The sequence below is a fragment of the Ambystoma mexicanum genome, chromosome 3p (assembly GCF_040938575.1).
Source record: "Ambystoma mexicanum isolate Mex_15411 chromosome 3p, UKY_AmexF1_1, whole genome shotgun sequence".
NCBI classification, from domain to species: Eukaryota; Metazoa; Chordata; class Amphibia; order Caudata; family Ambystomatidae; genus Ambystoma; species Ambystoma mexicanum.
Window position 1 is genome coordinate 178,175,246 of NC_090925.1, and position 20,742 is coordinate 178,195,987.

A 20,742-nucleotide genomic window follows, 5' to 3' on the forward strand; every position below is an offset into this window, starting at 1 on the left:
GGTAATAGAACCTGGTTCCTGCAGGTGCAAGAATACTTTTCTTTATATTCTCACAGGTACTGGCTTCATTTTGCCTCTGCTCACCCATTCTGGCATCAATGTCAATCATTATCTTCATCGCAATAGCTTTATTTGCTGTCTTCTTACATTGTACCAAGATGATCCTTATGAGACAGAATCCTAGCAACATGAACACTGGTATTGCTCCAAGCATTTGGAAAGCATTAACTAGTTAGAATCCATGCGAACAGAGATGTAGGGGTAAGGAACAGTAAGAAGAAACAGAGATTCAGAATATACGGAGCGAGGGGGAGAATAAAAAGATACAAACAAGAAGAAATTGGGCAGTGCCCGATTGTGAAGAGTTTTGAAGACCAAGCAGAGAAAGTTAAAAAGGCAGATGTGAGAGAGCTAGAGCAGGGGACAGAGTCACAAAGAGAGAGAGAGAGAGAGAGAGGGAGAACAAGAAAAGAAGATGTGTAAAAGAGTTTCAGAGCCAACACAGTGGGGAGTGGTGAGAGATAGGGCAGCCAAGAAGAAGAGTGGAGCAACAGAAAAGACAAGACAAGATCAGGGAGGATACAAGACACTTAGTGACATTGAACAAAAGAACGTGTCTAGTTTTTTCTACATTTTCCAATTTTAAAGAGATAAAAACTGCAGGAATGACCAAGAGGGTAACTCTGAGAGGATAAAGAGGAGAATCAAAATATATGCCAATAGAGAGCGAATTACAGAGAAACGACAGAGAGTTGGTACAGGAATGGAGAGGAATAGTAGTGGCAGTAAGAAGGATTCAGGTGAAGAAAGTGGTTTTATCCAAGACTACATCGCCAGAACACAGGAAGAAATAGTATTTTGAATAGCAGGAGTGAAAGCAAAGAACGATAGAAGAGAATTGTCCATGTTAATGTGATAAGAAAGACCAAAAGAAAAATAAATAGAAGCAAGGGTAATTGTGTACATAGAAAACAAAAGGGTACTCATAACAGAGCCCTGGGGCACGCAGTGAGTAAGAGGAAGTGTTGGCGAGGAATAACCCACCCAAGAAACAGGGTAAGTATGGTTTGAAACTTAAGAACAGAACCACTGAAGGCACATTTTCTAAAGTCCAGATAATCAAGGGAAAGAAGCATAAGGGAGTGGTCGACTGTGTCAAACATATCTAAGGGTGCCAATAGAGAAGAGTATTTGGAACAGTGAGCCAGAAGAAGGGAGTTAGTGACAGGAAGAAGAGTGTCATCAGCATTTTAGGTTAAATTTGAACAATACAGTTTACAAGATTAAATTGTTATATGCATTTATTGTTATATATGTCTGGGATAAACAGAGACCTGATAGGACAGCCAAAGAGTTGGTCACCAATGCACCTGATGGCACTCTATCGTTCTTCCATGGTAGCTGTAAAAAATCACCTTAGATCTAGGGCCTTCTGTTGAGCCTCCAATGAGTGGGCATAACTTTGGAGCAGGGCAGTATCAGTCCAATTTACATGTTTTCCCTCATTGATTTTACACTGAACTTGTGGGGGTATAGGAGTAATAGAAATGTAGCCCAACATCTCCACTTTTTGTTAACACAGTAACCAAATTACCATCTTTACAGGTATGGGAAGACGACTTCTGACAGAAGATAGTTCCTACTGCAGCCATGGCACAGGCTCTTGCTGCAGGAAGCAGAAAAATCACAATTTCTTTTAGGACGGTCAAATAACTGCGACAGAGATCTTTGGGCCTCAAGCTTTGCAGATATGCACCACGTATGTCGGTGGCAGAAATTGATGACTGACAAGAGTGGCATTGTTTGAAGATGCTCATATGTAGCAAACATGGATATGGCAGCCAAGTATGGGAACCAACAGGAGGTCTTACCTGATGTTGCACCAGGGAAAATCAAAGCAAGAAATACCAAGCACTGGACAAAATACATCTAATGTCTAGCAGTGGAGGGAGTGGCCAAGAGTGAGGTGAGCAAGTGGGTGCAAAACTAAACACAGCCCATGTGGCGTACATGCATCCCTGGAAACGTCTTGTTCTGCTCCTAGGACATCCCGTGAGCTCAGGGAACGGGAGACTGGAGGCAACAGTGCATTCATGTGCAGTCAGGGGCAATCACAGTACATACCAGGTACTGCCTTCTGGGTCATTGTTTCCAAAGGCGCTGTAGGAACCATCGCTGCGTTTATAGTTCAGCTCTATAACGTATCCTACAGGAATAAGAAGAGAATGGGCACGGTGAGTAGAAACAGTGCTTTTGTGTCCATAATGTTGTTGTTGTTGTTTATTTATTTATTGTGCGCACCGGACCCTGAGGTAGCAGGGCGCAAGAGAACAAGGAAGTTTACAGCTTGGTCATAGACGTTACCAGTTACAGGTTACAGAGCAGGCAGAGTGGACATTTCTTGACTCTGCAAGGTAGTACAAGTGCAAGTGCAGATAAAACACAGTCAATCAAATCCATGGCAAACGAACAGTATAGCAAGTCAATGGCGAGCGAACAATATAGCGGTGTTCTTTCTGAAGTTGTTGAACGTTTGGTCAGATCTAAGTGCATGAGGTAGGGCGTTCCATAATTGCGCTGCCTTAACTGGGAAGCTGGATCCTCCAATAGTGGCTAGTTTAAATCTGGGCACTAGGAGGCAGTTAGGGCTGACTGTCCTTGTAAGTCTAGTGGGATATTTTCTGTTGAAGCGTTCTGAGAGGTAGCGGGGGGCTTTGTTGTTTAAACATTTGTGGATAAGGGAAGCAGATTTGAGGTTAATTTTTTCTTGGGTGGAGAGCCATCTGTGTTTGCGTCTTATTTCTGAGATATGTGCTCTTCTAGGGATACTTAGGGCCGCTCTAAGTGCATTGTTTTGGAGCACTTGGATTCTATTGATGATTTGTTTGGTTGTCCCTATGTAAAGGGCGTTGCAATAGTCTAATTTTGATAAGATGAGGGCTATCGCTAGGATAAGACAGCTGTCATCTGATAGGAATTGTTTCCCAGCTCGTATTAGTTTGCATGTATAGGCCATGGATGAGGCTAGTGAGTTCACCTGTTTGGTTAAGGATAGTGTTGCATCAAGGTAAAAACCTAGGGTTTTTACTTCTCTGGCGACCTTGATAGTGTTGCCATCGATGATGAAGGATGAGTAGTTTTGGTTGAGTTTGGAAATGCGGGCTGCCGTACCCAGGATGATGAGCTCTGTTTTGTCATCGTTCAAGCATAGGCCATGGTTGGCCATCCATGCTTGAACGATGCTATAGACTCTGTTCACCAAAGCCAGATCTTCAACGTAATCCCCAGTAAGTGGTAGGAGAATCTGGGTATCATCTGCGTAGTTGGTATAGGTGATACCCAGATTATCGAGATCGTCGAAGAGTGGCTTGGTGAGGATGTTATAGAGTGTCGGCGAGACACAGGATCCCTGGGGCACTCCACAGGTGATGGGAATCGGGTCTGCTGCCGCTGCGGGGGAGAACACCCTCATGGTCCTGTCACTAAGGAATGACTGTATCCAGACTATAGCCTCCCCTGAGAAGTGAGCCGCCGAGTCCAAGTGATTGCATAGGACTCTATGGTCCACCAAGTCAAAGGCGGCTGAGAGGTCTAGAAGGAGGAGGAGAGCTAATTTGCCCTGGTCTCTGAGTGGGTCTATTTGGGCCTTTAAGTTGATAAGGGCAGTTTCTGTGCTGTGTTGCGGACGGAAACCGGATTGGCGGGCGCCAAGGAGATGGTTCATCTCAAGGAAGTTCTGGATTTGGGGGTAAGCTACCTTGTCTAATATTTTTAGTAAGAAAGGCACCGTGGTGATGGGTCCAGTGTTTGCTTTTTCAGAAGGGGGAGCACCCAAGATTCCTTTAGATTGTGAGGGATGGTGCCCGTAGTGAAGGAGGCATTAATAAGTTTTGTGAAGAAGGGGGCTAGCTCTCTAGCCGCGTCCTTGATCAGTTGTGCGGGGCATTGGTCACCTTTACAATTAGAGGGTTTAATAGTCAGAATGGTCTTCTCTACCTCAATTACTGAGACCTTGGAGAAGCGGAATTGGGTAGATTCTTTGGGTTTGGGTGTGGAAATTTTGTCCAACGGAGATTGGGTTGGTAATGAGGCTTTCTTTAGGGCAATTTTAGTTTGGAGGTTTGCCACTTTGTTGGTTAGTGCCAGTTGTATGTCTGTACACCAGGTTTTATCTTTAATCGAGTCATCCTGTACTGCGATAGGAGTTTCCAATTCTTTTAGGATGGAGAATAGCTCCTTCATACTGGAGTTGGCTTGAGTGATCCTGTTATTATAGGTTTCTTGTTTGGCCAGGATAATATCTTTTTTGTACCGCGAGGAGATGTTTATTAGGTTGGTTTTGTTTTCAGCGGTAGGATGCCGGTTCCATGCTGTTTCGCATTTTCTCCTCTGTAGTCTTAGGTTTTTTAGGTGGGGTGTAAACCAGGAGTTCAGATGCTTTTTTGGTTTACTATTCCTAAGTTTAAGCGGAGCAGCTCTGTCAAGAGCAAAGGACATGGCATTATTGAATTCATCCACTAGGATGCCTGGGTCGGTATGGTCAGGTAGAGAATTAAGTTTGGGTAGGATGTGGGGCAGAATATTATCCGCTGTGATATTTTTCTTATTTCTGGTTAGAGTGGGTATGGCGGGCGTGGGTGCTGAAACAGTGGGTCTTTTAGTGTTGAGGGTAAAGGAGATAAGGTGATGGTCTGACCATATTTGGGGAGCAATGGCTGTTATAGAAGGGTTACAGTTGTGACCGGCAATCCAGTCAAGAGTTCTTCCTTTAGTGTGTGTGGGAGTATTCACAATCTGCATGAAACCTAGTTCTGACAGGGTATTGGGTGTGGCCGTAGCCAGGTGGTCATTGATATCGTTGAACCCTAGGTTGAAGTCTCCTAACAATAAGGTTTGAGAGGAATTTTTTAGCTTCTCAGAGATAACAGTGGTGATATCTTCATTGAAGGTGCTGATGGGGCCTGGGGGTCTATAGAGGAGGTAGATATTTAGTGTTTGAGAGTTAGAGGTGGGTAGTTTGATAGAGAGAAGATCACAAGATTTAAGGGAGGGTGTGGAGGTGATTCTCATAGAGAGATCAGATTTGACGATAATTGCTCCACCACGTGCGTCTGGTCTGTCAGCTCTGAGGATGGTATAGTTTTCTGGGACGGCCAGAGTGAGAGCCGGACCTGCTGCCTCGTGGAGCCATGATTCAGTAATGGCGATGAAGTCAAGGTCATTTTCCCGTATGACATCTGCTATGTCAGTAGCACGAGCGACTAATGATCTGGCATTGATTAAAGCAGCTTTTAATTCAGGTTCTGGCTGCGCTGTGAGAGGGAGGTTGGCCATAGGTTTATTGTTTCTAGGGAAGAATTTGCGTCTGGGAGGGGCTGTGGCTACCAATGGTCGAAGTAATTTGGGTCGAAGGTGTTCCAGGTTAATGTTATATTTAATAATAGGTTTGAATATTTTGGGAAGTCGAGCCCGGAGTCTAAGGTTCCTCTGTGCTAGAATGCAAGGTTTGGAGGTAGGTTGAGTGTGGGCTCCTGGGCCCTCTGTGGGCAGAGATGTGAGCATGGTCATATAGACAATGGTAAGTATAACTATCAGATTGGTGAGTGATACTTGGTGGACTGGGTTAGGCAGGAAGGAGTACATAATGTTACTACTAGTAAACTAATAGGACTGGACTTAGCTTCTAGGTTGGATACTGGGCAGAGTAGGCTAAGTACAGTCGTCAAATACTTAGGCAAGATAAATGCAGCAATCAGGTACTAGGTAATATGCTAAAAGCAACAGTCAAATACTGGACTAAGAGCAGTAATCAGATACTAGAGACAGCAGTAATCAGGTAAATGCAGCAATCAAATACAAGTCTAAAGCAAGATAAATGCAGCAATCAGGTACTAGGTGATAGGCTAAAAGCAACAGTCAAATACTGGGCTAAGAGCAGTGATCAGATACTAAAGGCAGCAGTAGTCGGGTAAATTCAGCCATCAAATACAAGTCTAAAGCAGCAATCAAATACTGGGCTGAATGCCTTTGAGTGTAGCGTAGCAATGGCTAGTATCTCAGTTAGTGGAAGTACAGTAACTAAATTGATTGGTGCCCCAGAAAAAAGAAATCTGTCTCATTTAGTGGTGGCGCAGGCTAAGCTATTGGGCAGACTAGGTGTTAATGTCCAAGGCTAGTTTGAACAGGCAGATGGGCAGTAATATGTGGGAGTCTCAGAGTAAGGTCTTAGTCTAGCATGTAAATACAGACCAGTGACAACATGATACGGAGTACATGGTGGGAAGGGTGAGGCAGTCCATACTATAAATGCCGGAGCACTTAGTTGCAAGCAGGGATGGAACAGCACACATAATGAAAAGGTTCTTTCACAATGCTCACATAGTCTCCATTAGCCATACCTTGTGTGGGCAGTTCAGCAGGCAGAGTAGCTGGCCAACGGCCTGGAAGGCATGGACAGGCTGGGACAGGTAGGTAGCCTTAGTACTGTGGGCCTTGTTACTGGAGGCCGGCGACGCCTACCGGCTTGCGGATTGGCCCGTTAAAAAGGCACGAGAGCCAATAGGGCAAGTTAGCAGCCTGGAGGGGCTCATGCTGAGATGCAGCCAGGCTGGAAATTTCGGGCGGCCATCTTGGAATGGCGATCGTGGCATAAGATGAGGCAGAGGATGCAGGGTCACAAGGGATAACACGGAATATCAGGCGTTATAGTAAGCGATCTGTAGATTCCCCATCACACGGGATGGTGTGCATTAAAGTAGCGCTGTTTGGAATAATTTTCAGATTTTGGGTCGAGTGGAGGCAAGCACAGGGGCCTACCTCTGATGTGTGGGGAGAAGCTCCTGCTTCTCTCCCATGCGGCGGCGGTGCACTGCTCCAGCAGTGTTGGGGGCTCCTGCTCCCTCGATGCCTGGTGATGTGATAATACTAACTACCCGATTATTTGGCTGTCCATGGTGTCACGGATAAACAAACAGAAGTGTGATTGTCTGTGCATGGTATTCCCTGCTCTCTCTCTGATTGTTGCCCATGGTATGTTTGTCCATGTAACAGGCTATAGATATAGATGGAAATGCAGCCTTTGATTGTCCATGGTATCACAAATGTTGTCCATGCATATGCATTCTTGTCCATGTCCTGTCCAAGAATCAGGGTAATTACATCCTTGTGCTCTCTCCATGTGACAGGGCTATACAAAGAAATCCAACCACAGCTGTCAGGTGGCATACATGGTCAGCTTTAACATGTTTAGCTCATAATTTGTCCATGATCCATGGACATGCTTTTGTTTGTTTGCTCATCTCTTTATTTTGTGGATACTTATTAACACTTAAGGGGTGTTAATTTATGGACAGAAAATGTTTAAATATCCGGTAAGAATAAAATACTAGTTACTGTGTGCAACAAACCAGTGATGTTTGGTACTTTGACAGTGAAGAAATTATTTAACGCTTGTGTGTGCTTGCAGTTTATTAAAACAGTTTTTAGTTTTTTCTTTCTTTTATTAGCTGTGGAATAGTGTTTGGATACGTAATCGTTTTTCTTCCTGAATATTTTTTGTTTTATCAAACTGTATGAGAAGAGACGGCCAATGGGCAGGCTGGATTGAACCGGCAGAAGTTTGTTTTGTAAATTAGCATCCGGGCAGGGGGAGCCAGCCAATCAGGTGGCTAGGAATGCAGGCTTGAACCGCTGGTGTAAGACTGTGTTCGAAGCCGGCAGATGGCTGGCTCCCCCCACTGCCATCTTCCCCCCAACCGCCCGTACCCTTTTTTTATTTTAACCCCCCCACCCCAACTTACCTTATTGCAGCTGCGGTGGCACTCGGCGGCGCAGCCGCACCTTCCTCTCTGCTCAGAATGGCTGCCGTGGAAGGAGAAGAGGGGTTCCGAATGGAACCCTGCCTTCCCTTTCCATGGCAGCCATGTTGGTAAAGGAATTTCCTTCGTACAACGGGACTCCAAGAACGTCCCATTGTAGGAAGGAAAATCCTTTTTTTTAGCACCCCGGGTTGCTGCTTTGTCAACCGGGGTACTAATGGCCTTAACTGCCGATCCGGCTGGCCAGATTGGGTGTTATCATATCGGGGCCCTCTGTAAACACCCTCACTCCGCTCAGGCTTTTAACTCCGGCCCCATGCCGGTAACAGGCCGGATCGAGTGTTAACGCCACATAACTGTGGAGCTATCTGGACATTTGGCCCACTTCTGGAATATTCAACAAACACACAGTTTCTGCTGATGTTCTTTGTACTGTAATTTACAGTGTATTTATTACACATGTCCTGGGAACCTCTGGACCGCAGCAAGTGGCTGTTGGCCGTCGTTGATGCCTGCACAACGGTGCGCCTCAGTGCTGTTATGTTTACAGAGATCGATGTTCCCCAAAGGCTGATTGGCGATTGTATGGAAGTATGAGTCCATCTTCATTTGTTAAGCATTATTTCTGTTCCGTTTCATTTATTATGATTGTCTCTAATACTAAATATTGTAACTATCTTCATGATTGTGTGGGTGTTTATTCAGCATATTCTCACCCAGAAAGTATTGAACAAATTAGATTTCAGTACTGTTTCTCAACAACCCCAACTCGGAAACTCCACTTTGCTGAAATTCAAATTAATTTCAGACCAATCCTAATTATTCCCCTTTCCCTAAACCCATCAAATATCTTGTTATTCTAAATCAGTGGATTAGCCAATCAGTGTGATTTGTGAGCAGGTTGAACAAGTTGTATGTAATGGGCAAACCATGGATCTTTACTACAAGGATAGAGAACTGCAACTTCTGTTCTGTTCCCTAGGACTATGCTTTTTGCATACCCACAATGCTTTGCACAATTACATCAAGTTTGTTTCAGTCTAACATGAATAAATACTTGTCTAAAAGCATTCACAGTGCAGATATAAATGTGTATTGCCATGTAACACCGTCCAAATCGTTTCTCGATAAAATTCCTAAAGTCATCCTGATATTGTCAGGATCCTTCGAAGGTGTGCACCTGCACTTCACAATCACATGTTATTCAAATGGAAATATGATCTGTTATAAAAAGGCACGTTTTCTTGTGTTTTGTATGACGCCTGCTTTCCCAGTAGTAATATGTCGGAATGGAATGTGCTGGTATTATGGACAGGCAAATGCCATAGGGGGGATGTCAATTTCTACCTGCAGCACTAGCCAAAACTGTAGTCCTAATCATGGTTTTCTATGGCTTTAATGTTAAACAGCAAGTTGTCGACAATCCACAAGTAAAATGAACAAAGGCCTTTCAAATGTTCATGACCATTGTTAGTCATGGTGATCCAAACTCTTCGGGATCAGGGACAACCATGTATGTCCATGGCACCATGGACATTATAAGACAATGGTTATACATCGACTCTCCGTGGTTATCCAATACCTGTAGGATCGTGGTCAACTATGTGTGTCCATAATGCCGTGTCCACTAAGAGAGCCAGGTTATGCATGGTCTATCTCTGAGCCATTTACTATCTGTGGATGTCAACGCAATACCATAGGTCCACTAAGGACTAAATCCATGGTTGCTCATGGTTTCCCCATGAACATAAACATGGGGTATATTTTAAAAACATGAATTGCACCAGTGCTGCTTCTTATAAGCATTGTAAATGCCAGTGTTACCCTCACCGTTGTTAGGGTCCGCATTTTATCTGTCTTACTAAGGCAAGTCCAGCTGGGATTACATTATTTAGGTTGCCCATATATCTACAGTAGGCACATACATCTACTGCTTTTCTGGGCATAGAACAGAAGATAAGGTACAGAAGAAATAAAACCTGCACAAGGTCACCTTGGATGCTGCCTAGGAAGGAAGGCAGCAGGTGGAGATGTCAAAAGCAGAAGCTGCATCTTTTTTGCTCCGCCCGTAGGTCCCGGAGGTCTCCCCTAAACCGAATATCAAGCAGTACAGGTGACTCGGGGATCCACTGAGTAATCGCTACGCAAAAACATTTTGAGAAATAGAAATACAAACATGCTTTGTCCCCCATTTTGAGATAAATTCTAAAATGGATACATTTAAATTCGAAGGACTGAATATACAATTGTATATGCTTATAATGCATCAGCCGAGATGCATACGTGTGGGCCAGAGTTCTAGGAAGCAATGCACACACGGCCACTTCACTAGAGCTTTGCTAAACAGTGATCAGTACGGGGGAATACAGGAAAAGAGAATAGAAGAAAGAAAAAGTAGACACACATAGAAAGCACAATTGAAAGAGAAAGAGAAGCAAAGAAGTCATAAATGAGAAAGACAAGAGAAAAATACTGAAAAGGAAAACAAAGAACACATAAAGGACGACATAGAAAAAGGGACAGCAAAGAAATCAAAAGACAGAAAATTCAATAGAAAGAAGTACAGAAGGACATAAGACAAAAAAGCAGGAAGACAAATAAATGAAAAAGGTCTGGAAAAATAGGAAAATTAAATGAGAAGGTAAAGAATAAAAGAAACGATGAGGAAATTAGAGAATGCAGTAACATCAGCAGGAGAGAAAGAAGACAAATAAATAATATGAGAAATGTTGTAACATAACAAAACAATGCATAGAGTGAAACCCAAAGGGAAAAACGAGTAAAGGCCGAAGACAGGGAGAAAGAAGAAGGAAAGAAAAAAAAGAAAGCGGAAGGAACGAAGGAAAGGATGGAGAAAGGAAGAAAGGAGGAAGAAAGGAAGGAAAAGAAGAAGAAAGGAAGGAAAGGAAGAAGGAAGGAAGGAAGGAAGGAAGGAAGGAAGGAAGGAAGGGAGGAAGGGAGGAAGGGAGGAAGGGAGGAAGGAAGGAAGGAAGGAAGGAAGGAAGGAAGGAAGGAAGGAAGGAAGGAAGGAAGGAAGGAAGGAAGGAAGGAAGGAAGGAAGGAAGGAAGGAAGATGGAAGGAAGGAAGGAAGGAAGGAAGGAAGGAAGGAAGGAAGGAAGGAAGGAAGGAAGGAAGGAAGGTAGGTAGAATGAAGGACAGACGTAGAGTAGAATATGTAAAAAAATAAGCAACTTGAAATAAAAATACAGCACGATTAGAGAAACAATCACTGCACAGAAAATAAATACAACATATGAAAATAATGACGATATGAAAAGTTAAATTAAGAGAAAGGCATGAGTCGAACATGCAAAAATAGGAAAGGGCCAAAGAAAAATCCAGGCAAAGAAAAGACATACTGAAATTAAACAATTAAACACGAAGTCCAAAAGATAAAATACAGAGCAAGAGAAGAAAAAAATCGTAAAAAGCAAAAAACAGAGAACAAACTCTTTTACAAAAAAGAGAGAACGCAAAAAGTGGCTCTTGTAATTTCCGTAAATCCCTTAATCCGCTTAATCAGATTTGTGCGGGGTAGGGGGGGATACCTTCTTCCATTGCTTGTAAAACAACAATAGAGTATAAAGGGGAGTCCAGGATGTAGCCTCCCCATGCAGGTGCAGTCCATTCGTGTGCTATGCAGCTGGTCAGCTAGCACAGCGAGTAGAGCGCTCGCTTGGGCATCCGTGCACGTAGGTTTGAATCCTGGAAGGGCCAAACTCAGCCTTTGATCCTTCCGAGGTCAATAAATAAACACCACTCACCGTGGGTAATAATAAGCAGCGCTTAGATGCCTGAGGGTCTGTAGTGCTATATAAATGTGAATTATTAATATGTATCTGTGCTTCTGATTCCCCTGTCCTTATTCATTTTCTCTCCCGCTCTTGCTAAGATTAGACACATCAAGTGCAATTGTGGAAGGCCCTACTGTAATGTGCACTTGCTACACTTACTCCTCCTGGTCCAGACTGCCACATAACATCCTCATAGAAATCTGCCCAGGTGGAGCATCACATCTGCAGCTCTCATCTAAAGAAGGGTCTGCAGAACCCACTCCACTCGGCCAATGCCATCCAAGGGAGGAGAATGCTACTTCATGGCAACCTATGTGGCCTTGTCTCCCACCACATGGGATCCCAATGAGTCTGCCAGGTTCACGTAATGCAAAGGCCCACCCAACAGATCACTGAAGACTAGCAGGGAAGAAGGCTCTGCCCGTGACATGGAACCTACGAGAAGAACAAGTAGCATGTGTCCTAGCAAAAGAAGTAGAAAAGACGTTTGTACATCCAAACAGTTAATTGCCCGTTCTGCATCAGAGTTCAAGTTCAGAAAACCAGGAAAGAATGCACACTTCCTGAATACTATGGACTTCCGAATTATCTTTCATCACACATGTGACTCGTGTTAAATGAAGGACCTCATTTCACGGATGGCGGTAAGGATTTACCGGTACCGGTAAAATACCGGTACCGGTAAATCCTTACCGCCTTACTACGAGGTCCCTTTGCGGGTTGGGGGATTTAACACCTGCTTTTTGCAGGCGTTAAAAACCAACCCGCAAAGGGACCCAGGGAGCTAATTACGGTACCGCAATTTGCGGTACCGTAATTAGCGCCTTCCCCATTCCCATTGAGCCCTATGGGCCAAAAATGGGAATGGGGAAGGGCAATGGTGGAAGGGGAAATTACTGCCCCGCCAACCTTGGAATGGGGCGGTAATTCCCTTTTCCGCCAAGGCGGTGCCGGTATTTTACCGGCATGAACCATGGCGCTAATAGCCATCCGTGTAATGAGGCCCATTGTCTTCATGGCACACAATGCAATGCTCTCAATGGGCTGGACCCTTAGCTCACTGACCCTCCTGGTGGAAGTGCTGACCACAAGAAGCAGTTTGTGGAAGGCTACTTTAAAAAAGCACTGGTTGATGAGTGCCCAAATTGGTAGTGACCTAACAATACAAAATGAACTTTAGATTTCAAAGAAGTAGCCCTTGTGAACATAGGAAACACGTCCAGGTACACTTCAGATTGAAGCATTAGACCTGCAGAGTTTCCATAAGCCTTTATCGCCATCAGACAAACCATGACTCAGCTGGTCTCCCAGACAAGGCCAGATGGCGAGCAAAAGAGAGGAAGTGGTGGGAAAGCGAGATGGACTTGTACATCTGCCTGTACATAAATAGGTGGCTGTTTGAGAGCCCCCCCCTTCTCCCCAACTCTGGAAGGGGAGGGTAATGTCCAGGGTTTGGTGCTCCCACGTGTGCAGAGCATATTTCAGCCTGCTGATGGAATGTGCCTGCTGATGGAATCTGCCTGCCTGCTGATGGAATCTGCCTGACTGTAGCAGGAACCTTCCTGACTGCTGATGGAACCTGCCTGACTGCTGATGGAAGCTGCCTGGCTGTAGCAGGAACCTTCCTGACTGCTGATGGAAGCTGCCTGACTGCTGATGGAATCTGCCTGACCGTAGCAGGAAACTTCCTGACTGCTGTTGGAATCTGCCTGACTGCTGATGGAATCTGCCTGACTGCTGATGGAACCCAAGATTTGTACTTGAGAAGCATATAGCAAGTCACATTTTATATTTTGTATGTATATACCCATTGTGTGATGGATTGTTGTGTCCTGTTCCCTGCAGGGATTATTACTACTTACTCTGCCCCGAGGAAGGCGGTTCTTTAACATCAGAGGCCCCACAGGTGGTCCGCCGAAACGTAATTGTGGTCTCTTTGCGTTGAAATTAATTTTGTTTCTAATCTCACCATCTTTGTTTGAGACCCTTCCTTTTCTACCGGAATAATGTGAAAAGTTTACGTCGGCAGACCTGTACAAATGCATTTATATCTTTACATAATCAATTGAACTGATTAGTTCGCTCTGGTTTTCTTCAACTGTTTGGTTTTCATCTCAATGGCAAACCAGGACTTTCATTAAACGAAGTTGAATTCTGTTGTCTCCATGTATTTGTTTTAAGCATAGGACGTTTTCATATATTTGTGAAATATACTAATTTGGTAAAAAGTTGATTTCTGTTGTCTCCATGCATTTGTTTAAACATAGGATTCCATGTATCTGTTAAATGTACTCACTCTTGTGTTAAATGTACTCACTTTTGTGAAATAAAAGTTTGAAATATTTTTTTGAACAAGACGTTTTTTGGTGTGACTTCACATTGCTCTATGTTTCTCATAACTACCTTGGGCAGTTCCAAGTTAGAATAATCAGGATATCCCCTGTTGGATACCAAGTTAATTAGAATTGCAGCCCTTTAAATAAATTTATTTTTTACAGCTTGTGAAACTCTTTGTGTGTAAATATTTAAGACTCCCTCATCAGCTGTACCACATTTGGGGTAATCCCCTTCTATGCTTATGCTGATGGAATCTGCCTGACTGTTGATGGAACCTGCTAGGTGCATTACTCGCAGACACCCATGCCTTGTGGAAGAGAGTCTACCTCCATGCTGTCACCGAAACGAGGCAGCACTGACATCAATGTCTGCACACGTAATTGCTTAGATAAAAGATTGTAGTCCAATTGTTTGTTAGAAGAAATGCAGTCTTGGAATAGAGCAGTGTTAGAAAGGCTTTGAAAATGGCCCTCAATACTAGAAAGTTTAATTGGCGGAGCGCATCCAGAGAGGACCAGAGCTTGTGGATCTTCGAGGGACTAAGGTACAGACCCATCCAGTATTTGAGGAATTTTCTTTTTCACAATGGGAGACTACTTGTCTATGGCGATAGCCGCCAACAGATTGGCTTCAATAAATCACCACATAAGATCTGATTTTGCTTGAGAGATAGAGACCCATGCCAGCTCACTGCATTGCTCTGGACAGAGGAGCTTTGCATCCTCATATCGCGCGGCATCACCTGTACATAGGAGAGCATGAGTCCTAGAGCAAGAGCTCCGGATCCATGATCCCATGGCATGCTTAGTGCAATGGAACAGTCTGATCTTGCTGATACTCTCCATATGAGAGGAAAGCTCATGCCCAGCTAAATGCCTAGAGTTGAGCAGAGAGAAGATTATGTTTGATTACTCAAAATGCCTTCATCGAACAAGAGGTCAGGGACCTGATGAACGGAGCCCAGGCCATCTGAAGAAGGGGATTGGTCACTCAGTTTTCCAGAAAGTGATTTATGTAGACTCAAAACCCCTCCTAGTGTTGTCAGCTTGGCAGGGACTGAGGGGAGGGATAGTGCCTAGCCTAAAAGGGAGCTACTTTGGTAGTGTTCTCCTCCTGTGGTGTCCATATGGGGATCTGGAAATAAGCATTCCTGAAGACTTTCAGGCAAAATCATTGCCCATGTTTAAGGCTGAAAGGGGGTGCCTGAGAGCAATCCACTTGAACAACAATTTTCAGGGGGGATGAGGGGGTTTAATCAGCGGGTCCAATATGATACAATGATGCCATTCCTCTTGTTCACGATGCATGGCAGACCATGGTCACACCTATAGGTACCAGTTCTGTGAGTTTCTACATCCCCAACACTATTTCCATGACCATCAGATGGGAATAAGAAGGAGCAAGGAAGCCAGAATAGGAGTGGGAGCACTACAACGAGACCCATAATTTAGCTGGTCTATGGGTCTCAGGCGATGCTGCTTCGGGCTTGAAGTTTAGTGGACATTATTTTTCCATGGGTTGGAATGCTTTCTGACCAACACTGGTGGGATCCAACTTGCTTTTTTTGTTCAGATGTGGCTCCAGGGGAGACAAGGCGGTCTTCCCATCTGTTGTCCTATGTCCACTGTGACACCTCTATTGGTTGTCACTGTGCTTAGATAAGTTACCAATCCATCAAAGGAGTTGGCCCTATTCTTGAGGGAGAGAGCCATCCAAAAGCCGTCCTGGTAGAAATGATAGCCCAGGGCTCGGCCATCTTAGGTCCTAATTTGTGCTGACATTGGCTTGCCAGGCAGGGCAGCAATGGGAAGGCTGAGGGCATGTTTCCATCAGCCTATAATGTGTTGTATGAGTGTGGGTGCTAAGCGTGATGCCAGGAATCCACTCCGAGGTTCACAGCAGAAAATGTGGTGTTATCATGGCCCAGTGGTGAGACGAAACACAATAAATCCACCAGACTCCATTCTTTAATAGTTGCCATAAGCACCACTCGGCTTGTGTGGTAGAGGTCAGGGCGGAAGTTGGCCAGGTCATTCCACAGGGTTTAAGTAAAGAGTTATTATGGATAATGTTTCCCCTGGCATCGTGAAATCTGGTCTCTACATGCAAAGAAGCGGAGATTGATGATTTGCAGTGTGTACTCCTATTTACGGCAACCGTGACCATAACGGAATAGGCTAGAGGTTTCTATGGTAACAATTAGTGACTCTGTCAATTCTCTTATTAACTTGTACAGAAAATATGTGTTCCCCGTATATGAGTTGCCACTCTCTTAACATCTATTTATAACGGTACGCCCAATCCCTCTGAGGCCCAAGAGACTACCAAGGACCCAGGTGCTGGAAGGGAAGGGGGTACATACTATAACATCTTCCAAGGCCCTCTAATAGAACTTTGCCTTTCAACTACAGTATAGGCGGTGTCCTCCTCCTCACTATTAGGGTCTTAATGGGTATGCCGTGAGCACTGTGATGATGGGGGAGGCGATGTAGCTCCTGGGACCGCAGCAGTGCCATAACTGAAGTCTGCAGTACAACTGCAGTACCCAGAGTTGGCACAGCCAGAACCGGGCTTGGAATATATTTGAAGAATGATATGCTACCGTCAGAAGCAAAAGTGTGGGCTAATTCGGCCTGAACTGGTTGTGCTGAAATGTAAAGTCGCACATGGCCCGAGTTTCTGAAGCCAAAGATGTTACCAATTCAAGTGGAACAGATGCATCCTGGTCTGATTAATTGCCTCTACAGCAGGAGGGGCACAGGCAATCCCCAAACATGTCCAAAGAAGGCATGGATGATAGCCGATGAGAGAGCGAACTAAAATACAGCGCCGAATAAATGTCCGTAGCCGCACTGGTAGCAATGACACCACTGATCCCCCACTGAAATTCGCTCAACAGGTATCCGAGTAAAGGGGATTGGCCTAAGTGAGGAGTCTGGGGGTTGAGTGAGGGCCCAAAGTGCCTAGTAACTCTTCCATATCAGCAGTCAAGTTTCGGGAAGCTCCGCCTCATGATAATGAGCCACTGATCTATCAAAGGTCAGGTCCAAGTAGAATCACCACTAGGAACTCAGAATTAATGAGGTTCTTTGACTTCTTCTGAAACCTGTCGCAGCAAAAGCATGTCTCACTGGACATTTCGCTCCTGCCCGTCATAACACGTAACACGTGACGTGAAGTCTACCTGGGTGTCAGACATGAGACAGCACTAGGACGGCAGCAGATACACAGTGCAGATACTGACTCCCTCAACCCTAACTTCTGGACTCAAGTGGCTGTCACATTTGGAGCCCTAGGCAGACTTCTTCTCGATTAGACAAAAAGGCAGTTCCCCCAAAGAAGGCCTTAGCCTTGCCCTAGAGTGGCGGGGTCAAGGCCGCGTGCGGGCACCTTGGAGAAGCCTCTAGTGTTTTTAGAAGCATTGATACCAGAGTGACCCATAGGCTGTGGCCACTTTGGGACTTTAAACCAAGACCAAGGAGACAAAGACCAGACTAGCACCTGGAGGTGAGCTCAGAAAGACTGATCGATCAGGTCACTTCAGTGAGTGCACAGGAGCAGTTAGCCACACACAGCAAACATCCTGCTATGCAACAGCTAGGCAGTGACGTCACCACACAGCAGGCTCCAGTGGTATTAGAAGAAGGCAGAACCCATGGAGGCGAAACTAGAATATAGGACCACTGACTAAGCCTGTGATATATTAACGTGAATATAAATGAGGCGCAGCGTGCACTTTAAAGTTTGTGTGTGGAGGCAGACACATATGTGACCAGCTCAGAGCGGAAACGCTTGACAGTCATGAGCAGCAAAAGGTAAAGTTTAGACAGGATAGCTGTAAAGATGTGGGGGGTGGGGTGGGTCAAACAGGTACAGCAACTACAGGTGTTCATGGCCAACTGGATCCTACAGGGTGTTAACTGTGGGCACCTGTCACCTGTCACAAAGGTGTCTTGTCAGACAGTAGATGACACTGACCTTCGACCATGAAGCCCAAAGCCCTGGCATTGATCTCTGGCGTCAACTGGTTGGTATTCTGCAGGTACGACACGACGTAGATAAGACAGGATAATACCAGCATATTCTGCTCCCCGCAACCGCCGGGCATCCGGATGAGCTGGTCGACATTCTGCAAGGCGTTCCCCATGAGGTCACCTGAGGGAGGAAGAGAGGCGTTAGTGCACGGTGGGCCATCGGTAGTCATGCCAAGCATGGGTAAGGTTTGGCAGATTTTCGTTAAGCCTTTTGGTCAAGGTTTTTAGGTGTTTCTTCCTGGCTTAGGTGAGGATGTCATAGCCAATTTGAATGTCCCTTAATACTACCAGTTCTATGGACTGTATGTATTATTCATCCTAGTCAAGACTTGTCAGGTAAACAGACTTGGCTCTTTATTTTCTGTACCAAAAGCACTGTTTGCTCTGGGTCAAATTCCCTGTTCCAGGGGAAGCCTGATCTGGTTCTGGCACAGCTAGTACAGATTTCCAACAGACTCATTGCTGTAGCAGTGTAACACCAAACCATTAACAGGTACCATTAGTGCTGTGCAACCGACCATGACTGCAGTGAAAAATATAAGGGAACAAGGGTGGTGAGGTGCATCCCCATCCTTGTGGTGAGCACAGACTTGGTCATAGCAAGTATGTGGCAGGGATAGGGATTTGTGGCATTGCACCAAGACACACTGGATAGCTGCCATCCAGTGAATAGGCTGCGTCTCAGATGGTGTCCAAGCCATCCACAATAATACCACTGAGATACCACCAAACGGTATTACCGTTACCACCAGTTGGTCCGGCATTACGACCACTGGCACCATTACCACTGGTGGTAATACCACTGATTTGCCTGCTTTTGGGCGGTAAGGTGGAGAAATTACCTCCAGCATTCAGCTGGAGGTGTTTCCTCTACTTTTCTGACATCCGAAAGACTAGAGGAAATATTTCTCTAGACCACTTGTGAACAGCCCTCTATACTATGGTACAATACAATATATTCACAGGGTCACCTGTTTCCCTTGTGCCATTCGTGTCTATTCACTTGTATATGTTTATTTTACATAGAATCATCACATAATCTTTGTTATATATCAAAAATATCTTTTTATTAGTTTCGCTCTAAAACATAGAATCATAAAAAACAGTGCATGCAATCTTATTCTATCTGAACTGTGCATACATCAATCTAAAACAGATAATAAATTTTCACATCATAGCACTATATTATAACAATATTCTGTGATCACTTCTTATCTCAGTCTTTATGATTTTCATATTCAATGAATTCACACCATGGATCAGTAATTTGAAAACCTCTCCAAATGAGACGGTCCACCTTAGTCCATACCACTTTAACCTATCAGTGCTCACTCCACTCATTCAACTCATTCACACTGCATTCAACCATGCTCCCAACATGTTTCTTTCCTATATCATTGATAATAATTTCTTTGGAAATTCATCAGGGGTAAAAGAACCACATTCAATTGTCATATACAGTAGTCTGTTTTCTTCTTGGGACCAATGGGGGATCCACACTTAGTCCCTTCCTTTGTTCCTCTCATCAAGTGAATACACTGAATGGATGTCTGTGGGAAACAAGTAGAGGACAATCGACTATTAATGTTCGATGCATCCACGTTGTATATTTTATTACATACAACTAGCTGTGTCTAATATCACAGCAGGAGGAAGTTATTAGCTATAATACTCCTCCTCTATATCTATCAGTGACATACCCACCATTGGTACATGGAACAGGTTTCACATGGTTCAGTCTCATTACAATTCCTTTCTCTTTTTAATAATTATTCAACTTTGTTTTCTCTACTCGGGCCTCCTCCTAGTTACTAAGAGGTAAACACCTTGAGGCTATACAATTCCAGTGTTCGGCCTTGCATGATCTCATTGTGTCTTGGTAACTTAATACACTCATTTATCCCGTAGCTCAGTTTCAAAGAAGAGTCATTCTTCCTCATCAACCCACAAGAGTTCTTACCCAGGTAACCAGTATCCCATTAATTGGTTTCTGCTTTGCTACTTTTGAAAATCTTAGTTCTCACGAGTTCTCGTCTTCTTCTAGTTATTGCACTTTTTCACCTTCTTGGGGCTAAAGAGGACAAATAACAGAATACTTGGGCTCAGAGTCTAGGAATAGTTACAACCCTCTATATTCAAAGCAGTCTTTCACTTTAACTCACCTTCTAGATATTACCAGTCACCCTATGGACAAATTTAGCCTTACCATCTTTTGAAACATTCCCAGGGCTGATGGTGTTCTCTACATATCACTGGGTTGTGGGTTGTCGTTCCTCCTTTGAGTTGGTGGCTTCATATGTCCCAATTGTAGCTAACCCAACTGCAATAACTGAGCACTGCAGTTTTTAGAAAAAGCACAAACAAGAATAAATGTCAGATCGATCCCCGTATGCTTTTAACTATATAAGCAATTTGGGTCGTAGTGTTACATTCTGTAATAATCTTCACCACTGTTTCTTTTGTCTTATTAATGTACTTCTTAGACCGGGTATTGTTCCCTAAGTCTGTCTGGGCTGGGACGAGAATCTCCTCCTCTCGGTCAGTGAGCTCATGTCTCCCACTTGTTACTGAGAACAGAGATATCCTCTGTAATCTCAAATCCATTTAGGGGAGTGCTACTTATTTTCTTAGAATACATTAGTCGCCCTCATTTAGTTATGGCACATTTATTTTCTACCCGCATTCTTTTGGTTTAATTGTGCCTCAATGTGGTCTCTTACCTGTTTTATCTTGCAGCGTCCTCAAACTGACAGCGTTCC

The 20,742-nt window shown here is 44.3% G+C and overlaps 1 protein-coding gene across 2 annotated transcripts in view; it reads right to left on the minus strand.

The window, feature by feature from the left end:
• Positions 1-20,742, minus strand: part of LOC138580218 (alpha-2-macroglobulin-like protein 1) — a 1,051,822-nt gene that overhangs the window by 327,161 nt on the left and 703,919 nt on the right. For both annotated transcript variants that reach the window (XM_069650580.1, XM_069650579.1), the window contains 2 exons: positions 17,928-18,104; positions 2,125-2,206 (listed from right to left, as the gene is read on the minus strand). In XM_069650580.1, the coding sequence (XP_069506681.1) occupies positions 2,125-2,206; positions 17,928-18,104 (259 nt within the window). The remainder of the gene's footprint in view (positions 1-2,124; positions 2,207-17,927; positions 18,105-20,742) is intronic.